Source organism: Phyllostomus hastatus, unplaced genomic scaffold (genome assembly GCF_019186645.2).
Source record: "Phyllostomus hastatus isolate PE091 unplaced genomic scaffold, TTU_PhHast_1.1 phas_scaffold_78, whole genome shotgun sequence".
NCBI lineage: Eukaryota > Metazoa > Chordata > Mammalia > Chiroptera > Phyllostomidae > Phyllostomus > Phyllostomus hastatus.
In genome coordinates, this window is record NW_025334041.1 from 72,258,860 (window position 1) to 72,281,508 (window position 22,649).

Genomic DNA, 22,649 nt, shown 5'->3' on the forward strand with positions numbered 1-22,649 from the left:
ATATTTTTAACTTACTGGGTTCCTAATAAGACAATTAGAAGAAAACATTAAGAGTTCATACTAAAATAAGAACCCTTTTCTGGCTTGCAACCAAGATTTCTTACCTTCTTAAAATCGTTGTAAGATATTTAAAGACATTTTTGAAATTCATTGGTTTACTCTTACATCTTCTCAATCATTCTACAGCATTTGATACTGTTGCTTTGTGAAACTCTTTTTGCTCTTTTGGCTTTTCTCATGTAGTATCTTAGGGCTCATCTTACCCCCTTTCTCTCTCTTGTTTTCCTTTGTTGAGTGTGCTGCTTCCACGTTATCTCTAAGTATACCCTTAAGGTTCAGTTCTCTCTCTCTTTTTAAAATTAAGACCTAATTTATTAGAGCAGTTAGGTTTACAGGAAAATTGAGGGGAAGTACAGTGATTTCTCATAAATCCCTGCCCCCATGTATGCATAGCCTCCCCCATTATCAACATCCCCTACCAGAGTGGTGCCTTGTTACAACTGATGACCCTACATTGGCATATTATAATCACCCAAACTCCATCATTTTCATTAGTGTTCACTTTGGGTGTTGTGTAGTCTATGGGTTTGGACGAATGTGTGATGACATTATCCATTATTGTGACATAATGCAAAGTATTTTCACCATCTTAAAATTTCTGCTTTATATGTACTCATCACTCTCCCAATCTAAGTACTCCCTCGAGGGAACCACTGACCTTTTTACCCACTCCATACTTTTGCCTTTTGTAGAATGTCATCTAAATGGAGTCATACAGTGAGGAGGCTTTTCAGGTTGACTTTCGCTTAGTAATAAGCATTTAAGGTTTTTCTGTATTTTCATGGCTTGATAACTTATTTATTTTTTAAAAAGATTTTATTTATTTTTAGAAAGAGGGAAGGGAGGGAGAAAGAGAAGGAGAGAAACATCAATGTGAAAGAGAAACATTGATGTGAGAGAGAAACATCAACCAGTTGCTTCTCACATTCCCCCAACCAGGGACCTGGCCTGCAACCCAGGCATGTCCCCTGACTGGGAATTGAACTGGTGAATTTTTGGTTCACAGGCTGGTGCTCAGTCCACTGTACTACACCAGCCAGGGCTGATAGCTCATTTATTTTTTAGCACTGAATAATATTTCATTGTCTGGACATACCACAGTTTATCCATTCATTTACTGAAAAACATTATGGTTGCTTCCAAGTTTTGGCATTTATAAATAAAGCTGCTCTAAACATTCATGTACACATTTTCGTATGGATGTGTTTTTGACTCCTTTGGGTAAATACCAAGGAGTGTGATTGCTGGATTGTATGATGAGGGTTGTTTAGTTTTGTAAGAAACTGCCAAACTATCTTTCAAAGTGGCTATGTTATTTGCATTTCCAACAGCAATGAATAAGAGCTATTCTTTCATCTCCTTGTCAGCATTTGGTGGTGTCAGTGTTTGGGATTTTGGCCATTCTGATAGTGTAGTGGTATCTTATTGTTGTTCCATCTCTTTATATGTTATTTCTTGGGATTACATCAGTTCTCAGAACTATAATCCCTAAGCAGATGATTCTCTAGCCTTTTTTGATCTTTGTACCCAAATTTTAAAATTCCGTTTGATTTTGTCAACTTTATGCAAAACAACCACTTGTCAAAATTCTTTCCATTCCTACAAACCACATCTTAAATGTCTTCACTGCTTTTACTATTGCCCTCCTAGATTCAGTTCTTTACATAGTAGTTAATAAAGGCTTTTTATTTATTTTTTAAACATATAGGTCATACCATGCCCTTCAGTGACATTCCTTCATATTCAGAATAAAATCTAAACTCTTTACCATACTCACCAGACCCTTCATGATCTGGCTTTTTGGATATCTCACTTTTCTACTCTGCCTCAGTATCTTCTTCTGGCATTTTTAGCCCTTACCTCATTGCCTTCTCATTGGCTGTTTCTTTTGCCCTGAAGTCTTCCTACACATCTTTGCTTAGCTCACCTTCATTCAGTATTTTCTCAAATATTTCCTTCAGAGAGCTCTTCCCTACCTAAAGCAAATCTAACTACTCTTTCCTCCTTTGTATCGCTCTGAATGTACTATTGCCCTACTTCTGTTTTACTTTGTAGCTCTTACCACTACTTGACATAAATGTGTATTTATTGCGTATTTCCCATATTAAAATGTGAGCTTCACAAAAGTCCATATTTTTTTACTGCTGTATTTCACTGACAATAGTCCCTGGCTCCGTAACAGATGCTCAGTATTTGTGATGTTTGTGTGAGGGAATAAACATGACCTCCTTTTAACCCCCGTAGGTTTTAGCATCTTTAATGATGTGTTCTTTTCTCCAGAGAAGCAGAACCAATAAGATATGTAAATAGAAGGATTTATTATAAGGAATTGGCTTATGCAGTTGGGGCTGTCAAGTTCAACATCTGGCTTGATATGCAGAGACCGAGGAGAACCTGTGGTGCCCCTTTAGTCTGAAGGCTGGTGATCCAGAGACTCAGGAGAGTTGATGGTGCAGTTCCACTCTTTAGGCTGGAGAATTCCCTCTTGCTTAGGGATGCTGACTCTTTGTTTTGTTCAGGCCTTCAGATGATTCGATAAGAGGTCCACCTGTGTTGTGGAAGACACACTGCTTTACTCACAGTTCACTGGTTTACAAATGATAATCTCATACAAAACATCTTCCAAGTTGTTAATTAACCATCACAAATGACATCTCCCTTATTCTTTATGTCTGGACTCATCATCCTTAAATTCTTTACATGTGGATATTCAGTATAAGTGAATTGTTCTCTTTTGTGTTTTATTTTCCAGAAGTGTGCTTCAGAGCTCTGGGTCTTCCTCAGTTTATTTCCCAGATCTAACACCATCTGTCTTCTCTTAGTCCCAGTACTATACTGCATCATCTGACCAAATCTTTTCTGAGCATTGGGTTTGGAGGCCCAGTCTAGCCCTCTCCCAAACTATAGATGTGGTAGTGGCCATCTTCATATGCAATAATATTATCTGCTTGTCACTTACAAGGATAGAAAGAAACATTATTGTTCTTGAGGACTGACAAAGCCAGTTTATTTAAGACCCACTTTGATAGCAAAGCTAGTTTGGACTGAACTTCTGTGTGGACATTATTAGCTATCATCTTCTAGAATTCTTCTTCTCAGTTAAGGTTATAAAACAGTGTGTGACTCAGTAAAAATGTCTGCCATGCATATGAGTACACGGCAGAAAGCAGTTTAGTATATCATGCAGCCTGTTGTTTGCTCCTAGCCAAACTAGAATCCTTGTTTAATTATTTCTTGTTTTCCTTTCTCTAGAGCAGTGGCTTTCAAACAGTTTTGAAATAAATTTTACATCATATCTTAGAAAACACAAATGAGAATATATAAGCAATATACATATTCATACACATATGCAAGGAAAACTAAAGTATTAAGTTCCCACCTTTTTCATACTGATTAATATCTGCCATTTCATTTTCCTAACTGAAGAGCACTCTTCCTCCTAGACATCAAATGTATTTATACTGGGATATAATACTGTGGCACTGCCAAACTTACTGGAATTAATTGTGTGACATATTTTTAACCTTAACGCATGATTCTTATAAAATGTTTTAGTTAACTAGAAAAGTCCAATTTGGATGAAGTCCAATTTATCTTTTCTTTTGGAATATCTAAGAAACCAGTGCTAAATCCAAAGTCTGCCTCCAGAGCTCTCTTTCTCAAGCACCAAGATAAATTATCTGTTTATTTCTACCCTAAATAAAACTAATATCCCACTTTAACACATAAAATATTGGAACTTCTTAGTTCCGGAATTCCTTTTTATTAATAACCTTAATAAAATAATAATAAAATATTATTAATGAAGTTGTATATTAAACTGCATTTTAAATATGGGACTGTCATTAACTTCTGTACATCTTTTGTTTGTATGAGAAGAATCTTTACCACAAAACTCACCTAGATGTTGTCAGTTACAGCAATCACCAAGTCTGGAGGGAAAACCTGGAGCTTCCAGATAGGGCTCATACGAGGGGACTTTAATTATTGTCTTGGTTTCCAGGTCATAACTCTGGATTGTGTTTACCTTTTATGTTTACTTTAGTTGGGTATAGCTGAGGAAAAGATGGCTTGTGCAAGGACATTACATGGAAACTGGACGTTTTATCTAGCTTTTTTTGGTTTATTTTTTGTTTCCTTAAAAATTGTATTTCTATATGTTAGAAGCAGCAATGCTAACCTTGTAACATTTATTATAAGGTTATATGTCAAGGTAAATTACTTTGAAACAGTATTGTCCTTTCTACATCATAGGTTATTACTGGGTTGGCCAAAGTTTAATTTTTTCTATAAGATGGCTCTAGAAGTGCTTCAAAACCATTTTGTTAGATTGTATTGTGACAGCTGTCATATCAGCATGCATTAAAAAAAACTTAGCAAAATCGGTGACTTTTTGTGTAGCCATTTTAATACTGAAGATGGAAGAAAATATGCAGTGTTTTGGCATATTATGCCTTATTATTTCAAGAAGGTAAAAATGCAACTGGAGTGCAAAAAAAAGATTTGTGCAGTGTATGGAGAAGGTGCTGTGACTGATCAAACGTGTCAAAAGTAGTTTGTGAAGTTTTGTGCTGAAGATTTCTCACTGGATGATGCTCTGTGGTTGGGCAGAAGTTGAAGTTGATGGTGATCAAATTGAGACATTAATTGAGAGCAGTCAGTGTTATATACCACACAGGAGATAGCTGACATACTCAAAATATCCAAATCAATAAAGGTATTGGTGCAAATGAAAAATGTGTCTTTTATGGGAAAAAACCATGCAGACTTTGGCCAACCCAATAATAAAAAATATTTTTTTCTTTTATTGATCCTAGAGAGAGTGGAAGGGAGGGAGATAGAGAGGGAGAGAAACATCAGTTTGTTGCTTCTTGCACACCCGGAATTGGGGACTAAACTCACAACCCAGGCATGTGCCCTGACCAGGAATTGAACTGGTCACCTTTTTGTTTGCAGGATGGTGCCCAACCAACTGAGCCATACCAGCCAGGGCCATAGGTTATTAATAAAAAGGAATTCCGGAACTAAGAAGTTCCAATATTTTATGTGTTAAAGTGGGATATTAGTTTTATTTAGGATAGAAATAAAGAGGTAATTTATCTTGGTGCTTGAGAAAGAGAGCTCTGGAGGCAGACTTTGGATTTAGCACTGGTTTCTTAGATATTCTAAAAGAAAAGATAAATTGGACTTCATCAAAATTAAAATTTGTTATGCATCAGAGGACATGGAAGACAATGAAAAGAATGGAAATATTTTCAAATCATGTATCTGGTAAGGATCTAGTATCTAGAATATGTGAATAACTTGTACAACTCAACTACAAAAAGGCAACTCAAGTAAGTATGGTCAAACAACTTGAATAGACATTTATCCAAAGAAAATATATAAATGGCCAACAATCATGTGAGAAAATGTACTCACTATGAGGATTATAGTAAAAACAGCAAATAAGTGTTGGTGAAGATGCGGAGAAATTGGAACCTTCATACACTGCTGGGGAATGTAAAATGGTACAGTTTAACGTTGAATTACCATATGACCCTGCAGTTTCACCCAAAGGAATTGAAAACAGGTGTTCAAACAAAAGCTTGTAGATGAATGTTCATAGCACTGTTCACAGTAGCCAAAAGATGGAGACAACCCAAATATCCGACTGAGGTCTGTATAAACAAAATATAGTATGTGTATATGATGAAATATTATATTCAGCCATAAAAGATATTAAGTACATGTTGCATGCATGATACATGTTACAGCATGGATAAGCATTGAAAACATTATGCTAAGTGGAAGAAGCCAGGCACAAAAGACCATAGTATGATTGCATTTATACACAATAACCAAAATAGGCCAGTCTGTGGAGGCAGGCAGTATATAGAGGTTGCCAAGGGCTGGAGAGAGGTGAAAACGGAGAGACTGCCTAGTTGGTGCAGTGATTTCCTTTTGGAGTGATGAAAATGTTCTAGAATTAGTGGTGGTGTTTGTTGTATAGCAGTGTGAATGTACTGAATGCCACTGAAGTGTACACTTTAAAATGGTGAATTTTATAAGTGAATTTTACTAAACTTAGGGGAAAAAGCCTTGCTGTTAGGTATTTGCAGATGGCCTAAGGTATAGAGACAGAAATACACACACACATTATACACACACACATAATTTAAAATGATACTGTGTATTGAAGTGGAATTCATTGGCCAAAGATAGGATAATTTACGGTATCTTTTCAAAAGGATAATACTTGCAACTGGTGAAGCTCCATCAGAAGTGTTTAAATTCATCAGTTCATAAAGATACTGTTCCGGTTATAGTTACATATACCACCTGGAGCTTTATTGTCTCAGTTCTGGAGGTTGCCTGGGCTCAGCTGGGCTTAGGGTCCCTCATGAGGTGGTATGGTAGTCAGGCAGTGAGTGGCTGGGGATAGAGTCATCTCAAAGGCTTCCTCACTCCCATGTCTGGCAGCTGATACAGGCTACAGCTGACATCTCAACTGAGGCTCTTGGCTGGAACACCTACATGTGGCGGCTGTGTGTCTGGGAGCTTCCTCACAGTTTGGTGGCTGGGTTCCCAGAGCAAGTGTGGCAAGTGACAGCCTAGCAGAAGCTGTGCCCCCCGTTATGCTCTAGTGTTAGGTGTCACAGAGCATCACTTTCACTGCCCTCTGTTAGTAAATTAGTAACAAAGTCCTGACCTTGTTCAAGGTGAGGGTGGTAGAACTCACAGAGGAGTGGCAAGATTCTGGAAGAGCATGTGGTACAGGAAATATTATTCCAGTCAGTTTGGATAATACAGTCTGCCCTCCAGCCACATTTTACATCCCTCCCTGTGCAAATACATTCACGACCTTCCTTAAAACTCTTCAAAATCTCATCCCATCATAGTATCAGGCTTAGACTAAAGGATCAGGATCTTATCGTCTAAATCACATTCCTCTGCAAATAAGACATTTTGGATGTGGATGTGGTCCCTAGGATATAACTCACTAACTACTTTTCCTTTCAATCTAAAGACCTGTCAACTAAAGAGACAAGTAATCTGTTCCCTATATAACTAACATATAATATATGTGGAGTGACAGGCACTCTAAGACACTCCCATTCACAGGTGGAAAAAAAGAGGCACACAGCAGTCACTGTTCCGTAACAAATGTAAACTCTGTGCACGGTAGGATTTCGTCCTGCTGCTTGAATGACTCTTTATTGCTCTTGATTCTATTCTCTGGGGTCCTAGTTTCACCCCTTTAATTATCCTTTTCCAGAAAAATGTAGCCTATTTGCAGCTGAATCAATTTCTCAGGCTGATGTCTATAGAAGTTCGAGAGTCCAAAAGCCTCTTTTTGTTTTGTGCTGTGCCCCTTTTAATCCAAGCTGGCATATTTTTCATCAACATAGTTCTCATAACAACTTTGTGTGTTTCCTGTGGGTGGGTTTTTTTCTCCATTATACAAAAGCCATCCCCACAAATCTTACTGAGATACGCCCTTCTGCATTTTGGGTTCCCTGTGAGGCTACTGTGGGGTAAAACCCTTAAGACTCTCAGTAGCGCTGTTTAACAAAAAGATAATTTGAATTATACCCTGAAGTTCCTTAGTGGGCCTTTTCTGTATGTAAAAGTTTCTGTGAGGAGCATCTTTGTAGATCCTTTGAGGTCTTAAAGGATTTTTTTTTTAGGATTTTATTTATGTTTTAGAGAGAGGAGAAGGGAGGGGGGAAGAAAGGGAGAGAAACATCAAAGTGCAAGAGAACCATCAGTAGGTTGCTTCAAGCACACCCCTAGCTGGGGACCTGGCCTGAAACCCAGGCATGTGCTCTGACTGGGAATTGAACCTGATAACTTTTGTTTTGTGGCACAATACCCAACCCACTGAGCCACACCAGTCAGGGTGGTCTTGGAAGATCATTGCTGACTGAAGGAGCTGAGATTGAGAAACAGTTTTATTTTACGAATACTTTATAAAATGTCAAGGAGCCAAGTTCTGGCTCCTTTATATTTCTTTTAAATTATGTTTTATAGCTGATTTTCACTCTTCGTACTCTGCTAAGAGAAACCAGTTGGCATTTTTGTTGAACATTCTGCTTGAAACTCTTATTTAGCTACATCCATCAGTTCATTAAGTATCTACTATATAACTCTCTAATTTTCTATTTTGTGTGTCTCACTGTAGGTGAAAATTTTGATTAACTCTTGCCACTACATAACAAAGATCCTTTTCCCCCAGGTTCCAAAAATATAATATTTTTCTCACTTTTCTTTAGCCCTCACCAATACCCTCCATGAAGACCATCAGGCTTCTGCTAACAGTTTCTTCAAGGCCCTTCCAATTCCTCCCACCTGGTCCCTCTTCCCCACCTCCTGTCCCCAAGTCATTCCCACATAGTTTATGTTTTGTTGCGGCAATACCCCACTTCCAGGTATAGCCAAAGGCAACTGTTTGGTTATAACTGTATCACCCCAAACTTAGTGGTATTAAATAACTGCATCATTTATTATTTTAGAACAGTAACATTGATTATATAGATAGAAATTATGTTTATATTATATGTAAGTAATATAAATGAAACATTTATTATATAAATGACAAATATTTATTATATTTTAATTGTAAAGGTTTCTGAGCTTTGTTAGGAGGCTTTTGAGGTCTCATAAGGTTGCAAGGTTCTAGAAAAAAATACAATCTGTCATGATTAATAAATGAAAACAAACAAAAAAAAAACACCCAAATTGAAATTGGTATTATCAGAGGATAACTGGATAAGATTGTAAAAAGAATCAAGCATTTATCCTGCCTTTCCTATATGAACTATTGGGTAACCAAATTGTAGATTGGGAGAAACATCTCTTCACAAAATATGTCAAATAATAAATGAAAAATAATGAATTATAGATCACTTTTTGCAACTTTTGGTAAAGTAATAGATTTAGACATTGTACGTCAAGCGGTAGGTAATATCATAAAAAGAAAAAACAACCCAACGTGTGTGCCTCCTGATGAAAGAACACACCACCACCTAAAGCTTTGCCCGAGAGAGTAAACCTGAGTCTGAGCAAGTGCCTGTATCCAACTCTAGTTTACAGGAAGTAGAGAGGACAGGAACATGTTAAATTGCACCTTGAACAAAATCTAGTCTGGAGAATTCTACAGGTGAAGCAACCCAAATTCTTCAACAAATTAATTATTGTAGGGAAAACCTATAGATTAAAAGAGATTTAGAAGACATTAATTTTTTTTTTAATGTAGGCAAAACTAACTAAGAGTCCCAAGTTAGGACTCTTACTTGGGTGATAAAACCATGAAAAACTTAAGTTTTCTGACTTGTAAAGCTCTATTCAGGATATTAAATGCTATATAGAATATGAGGGTAGGCTAATGAATATGATAATTTTTAAAAATCAAGAGCTACTGTTTCAGATAAAACCCTGTTAATCTGAGTCATAGCCCCTGGCTGGCATAGCTCAGTGGATTGAGTGAGGGCTGCGAACCAAAGCATCACAGGTTCAATTCCCAGTCAGGGCACGTCCCTCGGTTGCAGGCCATGTCCCCAGTGGGGGCCACATGAGAGGCAACCACACATTGATGTTTCTTTCTCTCTCTCCCCCCCCATCCCCTCTCTAAAAATAAATAAATAAAATCTTAAAAAAAAAAAGAAAGGTGACTTTCTTTAAAAAAAAAACTGAGTCATGATATCATTTCTGCATTTTTCTCATACAGAACTATGAAACTTTTTATTGCTATCATTTTTGGTTATAAAAGATAATTCTTTTTACATTTTATCCTGTCTTAAATCAGGGTGCATTTGACAATGGAAGGTGTGTTGTTTAATTGAAAACATTTTAATAGCCCAGCTTTAAAAAATAAAATCCATAAAGGCACTCCTATGTTCATTGCAATGTGATTTACAATAGCCAAGATTTGGAAGCAGCCCAAGTGCCCATCAGTAGATGGGTGGATAAAAGAGCTTTGGTACATTTACATAGTGGAATACTACTCAGCCATAAGAAAGAAGGAACTTTTACCTTTTGCAACAGCATGGATGGACCTGACAATATTATGCTAAGTGAAATGTGCCAGTCAGAGAAAGACAAGTATTATATGGTTTTATTTATATGTGGAATCTAATGAACAAACTAAGGTAACAATAGAAACAGACTCAGATACAGAGAACAGACTGACAGTTGTCAGAGGGGAAGAGGTTTGTGTGAAAAAGGTGAAGGAATTAAGCAAAGAAAAAACCTCATAGACATGGTCAAAAGTATGGTGATTACCAGAGGGAAAGGTGGAAGAGGGTAAAGGGATAAATGGTGATGAAAGGAGACTACACTGTATTGTGGTGGTGAACACACAATATGATATATAGATATTGTATTATAGAATTGTACACCTGAAACCTGTATAATTTTATTAACCAATGTCATCCAATAAATTCAATAAAAGTTTTTTCTAAAAATCCAGAAAAATTCTAAAAAGAATAATACTAAAAGAGAAGACTATCCCTGTCAGATTAAAAACTAATTCTGATATGCAGTAGCTAATACATTGTGATATTAGTGTATGGATAAGTAGGTAAGTGGAACAAAATAGAGCTCTAAATGCATCAAAGAATGTCATACATTTGAAAGGTGGCATTTCACATCATTGGGGAAAAATTGATCATTCGTGATTTAGGGACAACTGAACAGACATCTGGAAAAAATAAAATTGAATCCATATCTTACACTTTACACTAGGTTCAAAGATTTAAATATTAAAAAATGAATCCACAAGAGTAGAAGAGTCCATGGAAGAATTATTGTATAATCTGAGGGTGGCTTTCTAAGAATATGTGAAAACCCAGAAGGCATAAAAGGAAAGATTGACGATTTTGACTATGTAAAAGTAGTCTTTTGCATAGCATAAGCTGCCATATGCAAGGGTGAAAAGCATGTCACAAACTGGATAAAAACATTTGCAATTAGCAGATACATGGTAGCCTCTCTTTATATATAAAGAACACTTAGAGAAAACAATATAAAAAGATTAATCTTATTTAAAAGTAGTGAAAGGATATACTCTGGTAGTTCATTTAAGAGGAAATATAAAGGGATCATGGATACATGAACAGTCATAGTAAGGGAAATTGTGATTAAAATTACATTGAAAGTATGGTGGAAAGGCTGTGGGAAAACATGCTCATTATTTCTAGAGGACAGTTTGGTTCATTTAGCAATTTTTTTCAACATTGTGTATTTTACTTTAAGAATTGACCTAAAATGATGTGTTTCCCAGGTAGAATTACTTATTATAACAAAAATTAAGACAGAACTCCAGACCTGGCTGGCATAGCTCAGTGGATTGAGTGCGGGCTGCGAACCAAAGTGTTACAGGTTCAATTCCCAGTAAGGGTACATGTCTGGGTTACAGGCCATGACCCCCAGCAACCACACATTGATGTTTCTCTCTCTCTCTTTCTCCCTTCCCTCTCTAAAAATAAATAAATCTTAAAAAAAAAAGACAGAACTCCACTGTCTATCTAAAGAGAGCTGGTTAAATACACTGAGTAACATCAATACAGTAGAATACTGAAGCTGTAAAATCCACTGGGAGGATTTTCATGTACTAATAGAGAATGATCTCAAATACATACATTTTTGAATGAACTTTTGTACAGAACTGGATATATATTATCCTATCATTTGTGTAAAGGGGTGTGTGTCAGGTATTCTCTGTCACCAAATATATGTGGATATACAAGAAATTGATAGCATTGGTTGCCTCTGAGTAGCTGGTGGTCAGAAGTATGAGGGAGTGTTCTCTCTGTACAAAACTAAACTATGAGTTTTGATTTTAAGTTTTACATTATAACTAGAAACTACAAGTACACAGTCACATCAGATATATTCTGTCAAAGGGAGGGAAGAGGGTTAAGCTAAAAGAAAGTAGAAGATGGATAAAGACACAGGTTAAACATAAATATTGATATGAACAAGGTGTTCTCAAATTCTAGTGTTGAACTCCACAAAATGGAGTTGTTGACATGAAAGTATAGATGCAGTTCTGTTTAAAACTTCATATGACCTGCTTTATAGAACAGTAGGGAAAGAAACACTCTTCTGTTAAATGCAGTTCAAAAATGTTGAGAATTCTACATGTAGGTAATAATTGAAATATTTTAAAAATATTAACTATAGCTGCTTTACATATTATAAAATGTCCACTTTGTTTTTTTGTATTTTTCCAAATTAGTTAATATATATATTATTTTTAGAGAGGGAAGGCGGGGGGGAAAGAGAAACATCAATGTGTGGTTGCCTCTAGGGCGCCCCCTACTGGGAACCTGGCCTGTAACCAAGGCATGTGCCCTGACTGAGAATCCAACTGGCGACCCTTTGGTTCGAAGGCCGGTGCTCAATCCTCTGAGCCACACCAGCCAGGGCCAAATTAGTTAATATGTTAATTTGATGTTTCCATTAGGCTTTGGCAAAATTTGGCAAATTTTGACTGTAAATTACAATTATAATTCTAGGGTCATTTCGTATGCTGTCTAATCAGGTGATATATTTTCTTCACATTTAAGATACTTCTAAAAGGAAGTTTGTGTATTTCTGATATTGCTTGGATGCAGCTTCATTAAGGATCCTAAAGAAAGCATTTTTACCCCTTGACTTGTTGCAGTTTGATTTTCTACTTGCTGTAAAGAAATATTTTATTTATGAATGCCATAAATTTGCAATTTGAGAGTGATAGCAATGAACAGTTGAAGTTTATCAGTACCACACAGTACCACTTAGATATGCATTTATTAGTTTTAAGGGATCCATGCATGTATTGCTAAGAAACATTTCAATTATGTGCTTTCTGTGATTAAAACAAATCACAAAGCATTGCCCTGATTATTCACTTTTATGTAAAGATAGACTAGTTACATGGAGATAAATATTTACTTGAGCCTTTATTACATTAGTTAAAATAATTTATACAACAGTATAAAATAAAGTTTACAAAGAAAAAAATAGATATTTTATACTTTTTTATTTTTCTCTTGTCAATTAAGAAATCATACAGCAAATCCCATTTATATCCAAGAAATAATTAGATATAACATATATAACATTTAAAAGTGTTAATTAATTATAGTCTGATAATTTTTTTAATCTTAGAATTTATTTTGTATGCGCCTTGGTGTGCAGGAAACATCACTTTTCTTTAAGGGTCTGTGAGTGTTTCATAGTAAAATAATTTATGAAAGTAAACTGGTTTTTGTTTAATGAAGACGTTAGTAATAAAAGTATTTCTTCTTTAGTCCAACCCTAAAAGCTTCCCAGAATCCTTAAACTGTACAGATTGTGATGTTTCCTTCTTCCATTCCAGAGCTGTCTCTGTGGGAAGTTTGTCCTCCGTCCACTACGACCATGCCGTAGATACTCTACTGCAGGCGGTTCTGGGTATGTAGTTCGTCTCTCTGTAAGCAGGTTTTTGTGTGCTGCGGTGTGTGTGTTTGTATTTTCCTTGAATATGGGAATAGCTGCTTAAAACCTTTTTTCTTAAGGAGTATGAACACTGGAGCTTTATCAAAATATCTTTGGAGCTTTGCTTATTTATAGGTGAAAGTTTATTTCACTCCTTTTGATTCTTTGGTAATTGGATGGCACTTGAGGTCAATGCCCCACCACCCTAGCCCTATATGCTATCTTTCATTCTGTGGCAAATAGATTGCTTCCCAGAACTCAGCACACTGTAACTTCAAAAGTGTTTGTTAGGTGTGTGAGTAATGTAAGTAAATGTGTGAGTAAGGGAGGAGACGCTTTGAAAGTTAGTGATATTTCTTTTTTGGGTTCAGAGGAAGTCTCATGATTGTGAACATTTTGAATTTTAAGTGTTAAAGGGTAGATGGCTTCATATCTGCATATCTTAGGTATTAATGTATTTAATTTATTTTTTAGTTATTCATAAATAAGTGTCATTTTTCTATTGTGGACATGTTTAAAACATATCAGGGAAAGGTGATGTGCAGCTATGCTAATAAACTTGAAATAGAGGTTAGAGGTCTTTGAGTAGATTTAGGAGAGCCAAGAAAGATAAATGTGTTTCCTATTTTTTTCACTTAGGTTGTCACCTGGCAAAATTGCTGGAGCTGGTCTTTTATTTGTTGGTGGAGGTATTGGTGGCACTATCCTGTATGCTAAGTGGGATTCTCATTTCCGAGAAAGTGTAGAGAAAACCATACCTTACTCAGACAAAGTCTTTGAGGTGGTTCTTGGTTCCCCAGCTTATAATGTTCCATTGTCAAAGAAGCCGGTAAGCATTTTAAATATTATTTCACTTTACTCTATGGAATATTTTTAAAAGCAAGTTGTTTCATCTTGAAAGTATCTTGCATGTATAATTCAGTAGAGCTTGCCAGATGGGTTTGTCGGTTTTTTAAAAATATTAATCTGCAGTGTTAGATTTGTAACCCTTTGGAATCCCTTAAGTGCTCCCATTTAGTACACACACACAGAAAGTAACTGTGTGGCACTTGAAGGTAAATGGAGGAGCCGGTCCCACAGTAGTAACCCTGGCTGCCCTGTGGGCCGAGGGAGTCTGTGTCAGCCCATACCATTGCGGCTGTCCAGCTCTGACTTACAAAACTAGAAACAAAAATGTAGAGTGGCTATGACACATAATCCAGAAGTTTTCATTAGTACTGATTCCTTTTAGACCACGAAACGGTCTGAGAATTTTCGGTTACGTAGCGATTGGTTCTTCAGTACTGATTGGCATCCCTTGGACTTTGTACATATTCTTTAGAGTTTCATCCCTTCTCCTTCCCCACCCCCCCAAATAGGCTTAAAAAATAAAATTTTAAGTGTATCTTCATTCAAACAACTACTTGAAAAAATTTACAAAAGAGAGCACAGATTTTTGCTTATTTGGTATTCGGTATTTCCTTATGCTGTGAAGCTGGACATGGCTGAGATCAGTTCATGCTTAGAAACTGGGTGGGCTTCTGTTCTCTAGTATCTAGTGTGGTCTAGAGACCAATCCTGTGACAGAGTTAATGTCCAGAAAAGCAAGTGTCCTCTGACAACCCCAGACCCCCAAACATGCTTTTTCTTTCTTTTTTTTTTTTAAATTATTTATTTATTTTTAGAGAGAGGAAAAGGGAGGGAGAAGGGGGGAGGAACATCGGTGTGTAGTTGCCTCTCACGTGGCTCCCACCCAGGGGCCTGGCCTGTAACCCATGCATGTGCTCTGACTAGGAATCGAACCAGTGACCCTTTAGTTCATAGCCTGCCCTCAATCCACTGAGCTACACAAGCCAGGGCCAAACATGCTTTTTCAAAATGTCTTTGTTTAGTCTCATACATCGTTTATGCTCCCATATGAATCTTAAATGTTTATGCTGCCTGAGGGAGACAGTCTGGCAGCTCCAGTAGTCAAGGGGCAGAATCCTCTGGATTCATTCTAAAATCCTGGTTCATTTTAAGCTACATGACCCAGGAGAAATAGCTAGCAGCATTTCTAGGAGCATAGAGTCAGGCTGAACAGTTCAGAGTAGTGTTCTGTTCTCATTCCATGTGACCTCAAGTGTCATTTTTTGTGGGTGACTTGGTACTCTCTCTCGATAATTGCCATGGCTTCTTCCCAGTTCTTTAGCTACCCTGCTGAACATTTCCACTTGGATGACTTGGCAGGTCCATACTGCACCACCTCAAAACCTACGTTCTTCTTGATTTGCTCTATTTGTATTAAAGACAGTACCATGCAGTTTGATAGCTAGGTTAGAATTCTTAGATTCATCTCCATAGTTGCCTGTATTTTATAAGCTATCCTGTCTTATTTCATTTCTGATATTTATTCTTTTTCTTGCGTTACCAGTATCCTTATCTTTCATCACTTTATCACTTCTGACCTTTATCACCTCATATCCATATTATCTTCCACACTGGACTAGTTCCTCTCCTCCTACACAGTCTTTCCCAGCTTTCTCCCAATCTCCACATCCTTACATAGATCTCTCCTAACATAATCTAGGCCATCCTCGTATCAGTACTAGAGAATCTTATAAGTGCTATCATGTTTTCATTATATTTTCATGAGTTCATTTATCAGGAACTTTTATACATTCCCTATTCTTTTTTGAAGATCTTATTTATTCATTTTCAGAGGGGAAGGAAGGGAGAAAGAGGAGAGAAACATCAATGTGCAGAGAAACATCAGTCCATTGTCTCTCACAGTTCCCCAAACTAGAGAGACTTTAAAGATTGTCTCGTGTTCCTGAAAAAGGGAAGTGGAGCCAGGAACTATTAGCCTAGGAACTGGCCATCGTCTTCTTTACTCTGTAGTCTGTGGTTGTCACAGTTCTTAGGTTGACGTTTGATATGCCTGGCAGTCTGGTTTTTATTTTCCTCTCCAGTCTTATCACTGAATGGTCCTGCACATCAATCCTTAGCTTCATGCCAGTTTACCTTACAAATATGCCTGTGCTTTCCATTCATTCATTCAACAAATGTATATCAAATGATTATTGTGACTAGGCCCTGTTCCAAGCACCTTGATTAAAGCACAGAACTAAACAAAGATCCCTGCCATTTGCATGACTTTTCCCATGGTGGTCTTCTACCCGGAATTACTTCCTTTCTTTGTTAATGTTCTCTTCAAGTCCTGCAGCCTTCCCTACACAGACCAAAGTGAGTTTTCTCACCTCCAAATTAAAATAGCAGTGAGTGTTTTCATTAAAAAATTTTTATAATTTAATCAGCATTATGTATTGTTATACATTGTTATTTCCGCTTTTAGAAACTATGCATTCTATTTCATGGGAATCCTTTTAGTGCCAACATGTATAAATAACATAGACAGTAAATATTGAGAGAAGATAATCTTAAAATCTTTTTGAGGGGCGTGGAATAAGACCAGCCTAAATGGAGACAAATGCTGTGTGTTCTTGGATGGGACTGAATATTTAAAAATGCCCTTTCTCTCAAATTTCTTACTAAATTTGTGCACAGTTGAGAGAAATGACATATATATACACACATGCACACATATCTAATAAGAATTCTAATAGATTTTTCTAGACATTGAAGAATTAGACAAGGTGATTTTAAAGTTCACGTGGAAGGATAAGTAATGTAGCCAAGAACATTTTGAAGTGTTGGAGTGGGGAAGGGTTGGGTGACACTTGCTTTTCCAGATAATGACTATGTTATAATCTTTCTTTAATAAACAATACAGTTTTGACACAGGATTAGAAATTAGAGATAGAACAACTGAGTCTGGAAATAGATCCTGTTTATACACAAACGTTTATTGTAAGAGTATGAGTTGCCAGAACTTTATGTGAAAGTGATCTGTTGATATCTGCTGAGAATATTCAACCCCTTTGACCCCGCAATTCATCTTTAGGCATATTGTCTTCCAGGTCCCACACTAAAGTGCTTTCCAGTTAGATGGGTAAGGATGTTTAACAAAACAGAACAGGAACCACCTTCAGTGACCAGTAATAGGTAGTGATTGATTAAGTTATGGGTTTTGCAACTACATTAGGATATGCTGTTAAATTAGGATATTATGCAACAAGAAAGAATTTCTTGACCTGGAAGAAAAATGTCCATGATATATTGTTAAATGAGAAAAAGCAAGTTACATGGTAATTTGTATAATATTACCCTATTTTAGTTTGTTTAGAGAAAGAAAAATTGTGTATGCATATATTCCTGAGCTTCTGCTGGGGTGCGAGCTGGGTGAGGGTAGAGTTCAGGCTACTAGCAGCAGCAGCTACCTGAGAGTGCTGGAAGGGAGAGGAGTCGTACAGAGACAAATTGAAACCGTCCTTGTATCTTAATACTATTTCGGTTGTTCTAGTGAGTATATATTTCATGATTTTAAAAAAATAAAATTTTAATAAGAAATGCATATATGTTTAATTTCTGACTGTCACAAAGTTTAGGACCATTTCTGTTTTGTTTGATTAGTCATCTCTGGTATATCCAAGTTCCTCTGCCTGCCAAGTTCTGGCGAAAAATGTGATAACATAGGTAGTAAATGAAAATACTGCTGTTACTTGGTAATTTTCTCCAGCTCCTCATCTGGCAGTCCTGTTAACATGCACAGTGCTTTAAACTAAAGGCATATGGCAACTGGGGAAAAGAAAAGGAGGCAAGACAGTTGGATTATATATTTTAATGTATGGTTGCATGAATCCTGGAGATTAAAAATATAAAAAACTAATTTCATATTTACTCAGAGCCTGTAAAAATCACTTGTTTCTAACTGAATGTATATAGAATTTGCCATAATTTGATTTAAGAAGCAAATGGAAATAGCCTTCTCAATATCATATATGTAAAAATAGTGTTGAACAGGATAGTCATACATGATGTACTTTATTAGTTGCCTTAAGAGAAGTCTTTTGTCACTACAAAAATATGGGCTAATCCTTAGGAATGAAATTTTTGGATTGCATTCTTCTAATATGAAAGCTTCTCTTACTATGGTTAATAAAATACATTGTAAAGTGTCAACTTTATGTTAAAAACTTGAAAGACTTGACTTTTGAAATGACACAGGTTACTGTATACTACCTTTTAAAATAAACAGTATTATATCCAAAATGTTAAATGTTTTTCATTTCCAAGATTCAGGCTGGTCCACTAAAAATCTCGAGTGTATCGGAGGTAATGAAAGAATCAAAACAGTCGGCCTCACAACTCCAAAAACAAAAGGGAGACACTCCAGCTGCAACAGCAGGTACCTATGTTTAGAATCATTCTTTTAAAATATAGGTAAACAAATAGTTTCAATGTATTTGTACCCATGGTTAAGAGGGTGGCCCTTCTGCATGAAGGACTCTTCTGGTCCCCGACTCTCACCTTGGGGAAAGATTATTCTCACTTACTTGGGCCCCCATTTTAGGGGCGAGAGGGGTATGGAGTTGGGCTTTGTTATGAACAGCTGCTGAGTGAGGGTAGCGGCAAGAATTGTCTTGCCTGCAACAGACTTTTTTTTTTTCTTTTATTTTTTCCTCTGACTCTTAGCTTTACCTCCTTTTTAGATTGTAAGATCTAGTCTCTGCACCTGTTAAAAGTGATAAAAGTACCTTACTGAGTCTAGATCTGTAGATTTTTTTTTGCCTTCATGATGTATCAGTAATCCCACTCTAGTGTATAACAGTTAACTCAAACCTGTTCAATAATATATTTTAACTTTTTGTGTGTTTTTTTTAGGTTTTGTTGTTTTTTAAAGGTTTTATTTAGTTTTAGAGAGGAGGAAGGGAGGAAGAGAAACATCAGTGTGTGGTTGCCTCTTGCACGCCCCCTACTGGGAATCTGGCCTGCAACCCAGACATGTGCCCTTACTGGCAGTTGAACCCACGACCCTTTGGTTCACAGGCTGGCACTCAATCCATTGAGCCATACCAGCCAGGGCATATATTTGAACTCCTTATGTTTCTCCTTAGTCACATCTATCCTCAATTAATTAGTTGACTTCCATTCGGCAAATATTCACTACTATGTGCCAAGCACTCTTCTAGGCACTGGCAATATAGCAATGAACAAATAGTAAAAACTAATAAGCACAGCCCTGGATTGCAGGGCTAATAAGTGCAGCTCAGTGGATTGAGTGCTAGCCTGCGAACCAGAGGGTCACCGGTTTCGCAGTCAGGGCCCATGCCTGGGTTGCAGACCAGGTTCCCAGTTGGGGGTGTGTGAGAGGCAGCCCCACATTGATGTTTCTCTCTCTCTTCTTACTCCTTCCCTTCCCCTCTCTCTAAAAATAAATAAAAATAAAATCTTTAAAAAGAAACTAACAAGCACAAGCTTGGGGTTATTCCTTAGTAGCATGAGGGGCAGGAGATCATATATTAAATACATAAGTAAAATATATAGGATGGTAGTCAGTGATGAATATGGGCGGAAATATTGCCATTTTAATGGAGTAAGGAAAGTCTCACCTGGAAGGTTTCATTTGAGCTAAGGCTATAGAGGTGAGAGAGAGAGTTACTAAAGGCTGGCAAGGAAAGGCATCCCAGGCAGAGGGATTAGCTAGTGCAAAGACTTGGCATTTTCTAGCAAGGAGCAAATGAAGCTGGAGTGGAGCAAAAAGCCTGTTGTGGCAGGGCAAGAGGCCATGTAAGAATTTTGCTTTATATTCTTAGTGGAATGGGAAGTCCTTGGGAAGGTTCTGAGCCAGGGGATTGATATCTGACTTTTATTTTAATAAGATCACTGTTGTGGAGAATATATATAAGGGACCAGTGACACAGCAGGTTTTGTGATGATTTAGCTTTATCTTTTAAATGGGACTATCAGTTTATTTTGAAAGAATTTTTCTCCATTTTTTTGCTCTTTCCCTTTTTATTCAACTGCTAGAACTACTTATTTTCTCTTCACTCTTTTATTTATAATTTTTCAGCTCTTGAGTTTTTTCGACCTTCCTTTCTTTAAAAATATGTCTATGAAATAATTTTAACTTAGTTCTGTTCTTCACTAATACCATCTTCACTGTGAACTTTTGGTGTTCAAAACTGTCGTCTTGTTCTTGCTTCTACTTCTTGTTTCATCTATCACTCTTCAATTTAAAAAGATTTTTTGGTTAATTTGTTTTGTCTGCCTTCTTCATAATGGGCTATTTTTTCCTCTGTTTTTATTTATCCATGTTATGTAAATCTTGTGTCCACTTCTCATATGTTAAAGTTTAGTAATAGTACCACTGAATACGGTTACTAGAAGGCTTGCTTGAGAATAATGATGGTTAAAATGCAGGTGGATGCTGACAAGACTCTTTGCTAGTGGTTCCCAGCTGTTGTCCATCTTGTATGGGTTTGTTCCGTGGTGGACAGTTACCTGTCCCTTTGCGTGTTTGAATAGTGGCAGCCCATGCATTTGTATCTTTATGCGTGTTTCTCTCTTAATCCAGGAAACTATAAATACCAGTAGTAACACATTTATAGCACTTACAGTGGCAGCTCAAATTATTTCTGCAGCAGGTGATACACTGTCGGTCCCAGCCCCTGCGCTTCAGCGTGAGGAATCTATAAAAACTGGTCACCCTCAAATTGGTGAAGGAAAACCCAAGCCTGCAACTTCAGGTAGTTTAAATATTTATATTTGTGGTTTTATAAATGATATGCTCATCAGAACTATTTAATGCCTAGATAGCCCATAGACACTACGTAAGTAACATTTATACTGATTTTAAGTCTACAGACTTGTTTAGGTAATTTTTACAATTTCAAGATCTGAATAAATCTTTGAAAACCAGGGATTTAAGAACTGAGCCCTTACTTCTTCATGTTGGAGTCATTAAGTGATGCACTCAGTTGGTGTAGCTGGCAAATACAAATGATGGTGTTTTTATATCACAGTGAGCTGTTGAAATTCTGTGCTGAAATTTGATTTCCTCTTTACTTTTGCTGCAAGAGGAAGCATCCTCAGCTTCTGTAAGGGAGCGACCACCCGAAGAAGTTGCAGCTCGCCTTGCTCAACAAGAAAAGCAAGAACAAGTTAAGCTTGAGTGTATGTAAACCAGACGGCTTCTTAAGTACTTTGTGTCATCCTGTTAGTTACTGTCTTCAACCATCAGGATAAGTTTCTCATCTATCAGCTAGTTGTGGTTTCTTTTGTTACTTTAGTGGCATTGCTCTATTCACCACCTTTATTTCATCATTTGTGTTCTTTCCATGTCAACTTCTTTAACCCCGGTGACCAGGGCTATACTCTTAGTGTACAGTGGTGAAAACATTACATGATACATGTACTTTCTTCATTTGTTTTTATTATGGTTAGTGTTAAAGACTTTTCATTCTCTGGTGAACAGAAATTGTTTGCAATATAACTGAGTCTCTTTTTTTCTTTTTTAAATTATAGTTGACATTCAAATTGTAGTTTCAGGTGTACAGTATAGTTGTTAGACATTCCTGTAATTTACTAAGTGGTTGCCCTGATAAATGTAGTACCCATGAAGCACCGTACATACTTATTTCAAAACTGTTGACTATATTCCTGATGCTGTACTTGACATCTTCATGCCTGTTCTGTAACAACAAATTTTGTTCTTCAGCTTCTTTTTTTGAAAATTGATTTTAGAAAGAGAGAGTTGGGAAAGTGGAGGGGGGAGAGAGAGAGACTGATTTATTCTTCCACTTATTTATGCATCATTGGTTGATTTTTGTAGGTGCCCTGGCCATGGATCAAACTGGCAACCTTGGCATATTGGGCTGATGCTCTAACCAATGGAGCTGCCCAGCCAGGGCCCACTTTGTGCTTCTTAATCCCTTCACCTTTTTCATTCAGCCTCTAACCCCTGTCCCATCTGGCAGCCATCAGTTGTTTCTTTTGTTTCTGTTTGGTTTATTTGTAATTTTTTTCTTTTAGATTTCACATTTAAGTGGAATTATACTGTATTTGTCTTTCTCTCTCTGGCTTCACTTAGCATAGTACCCTCTAGGTCTATCCATGCTGTCACAGATGGTAAGATTTCACTGTTTTTTTTTTATGGTTGAATAATATTCCATTTTACATATATATACTGCTGCTTCTTTGTGTACTCATCTGTTGATGGACATTTAGGTTGCTTTTCTATCTTGGCTCTTGTAAATAAAGCTGCAGTGAACATAGGTATGCATATA

At 36.8% G+C, this 22,649-nt stretch overlaps 1 protein-coding gene across 5 annotated transcripts in view; it reads left to right on the plus strand.

Annotated features, from left to right (window-relative positions):
• The window catches only part of IMMT (inner membrane mitochondrial protein), a 46,229-nt gene that overhangs the window by 2,315 nt on the left and 21,265 nt on the right, over positions 1 to 22,649 (plus strand). For 2 of the 5 annotated variants that reach the window (XM_045827396.1, XM_045827394.1), the window contains exons 2-6: positions 13,406 to 13,479; positions 14,143 to 14,332; positions 18,658 to 18,769; positions 21,006 to 21,110; positions 21,442 to 21,537. In XM_045827396.1, the coding sequence (XP_045683352.1) occupies positions 13,406 to 13,479; positions 14,143 to 14,332; positions 18,658 to 18,769; positions 21,006 to 21,110; positions 21,442 to 21,537 (577 nt within the window). The remainder of the gene's footprint in view (positions 1 to 13,405; positions 13,480 to 14,142; positions 14,333 to 18,657; positions 18,770 to 21,005; positions 21,111 to 21,441; positions 21,538 to 22,649) is intronic. The other 3 variants (XM_045827395.1, XM_045827397.1, XM_045827398.1) reach the window with 3 other exon arrangements.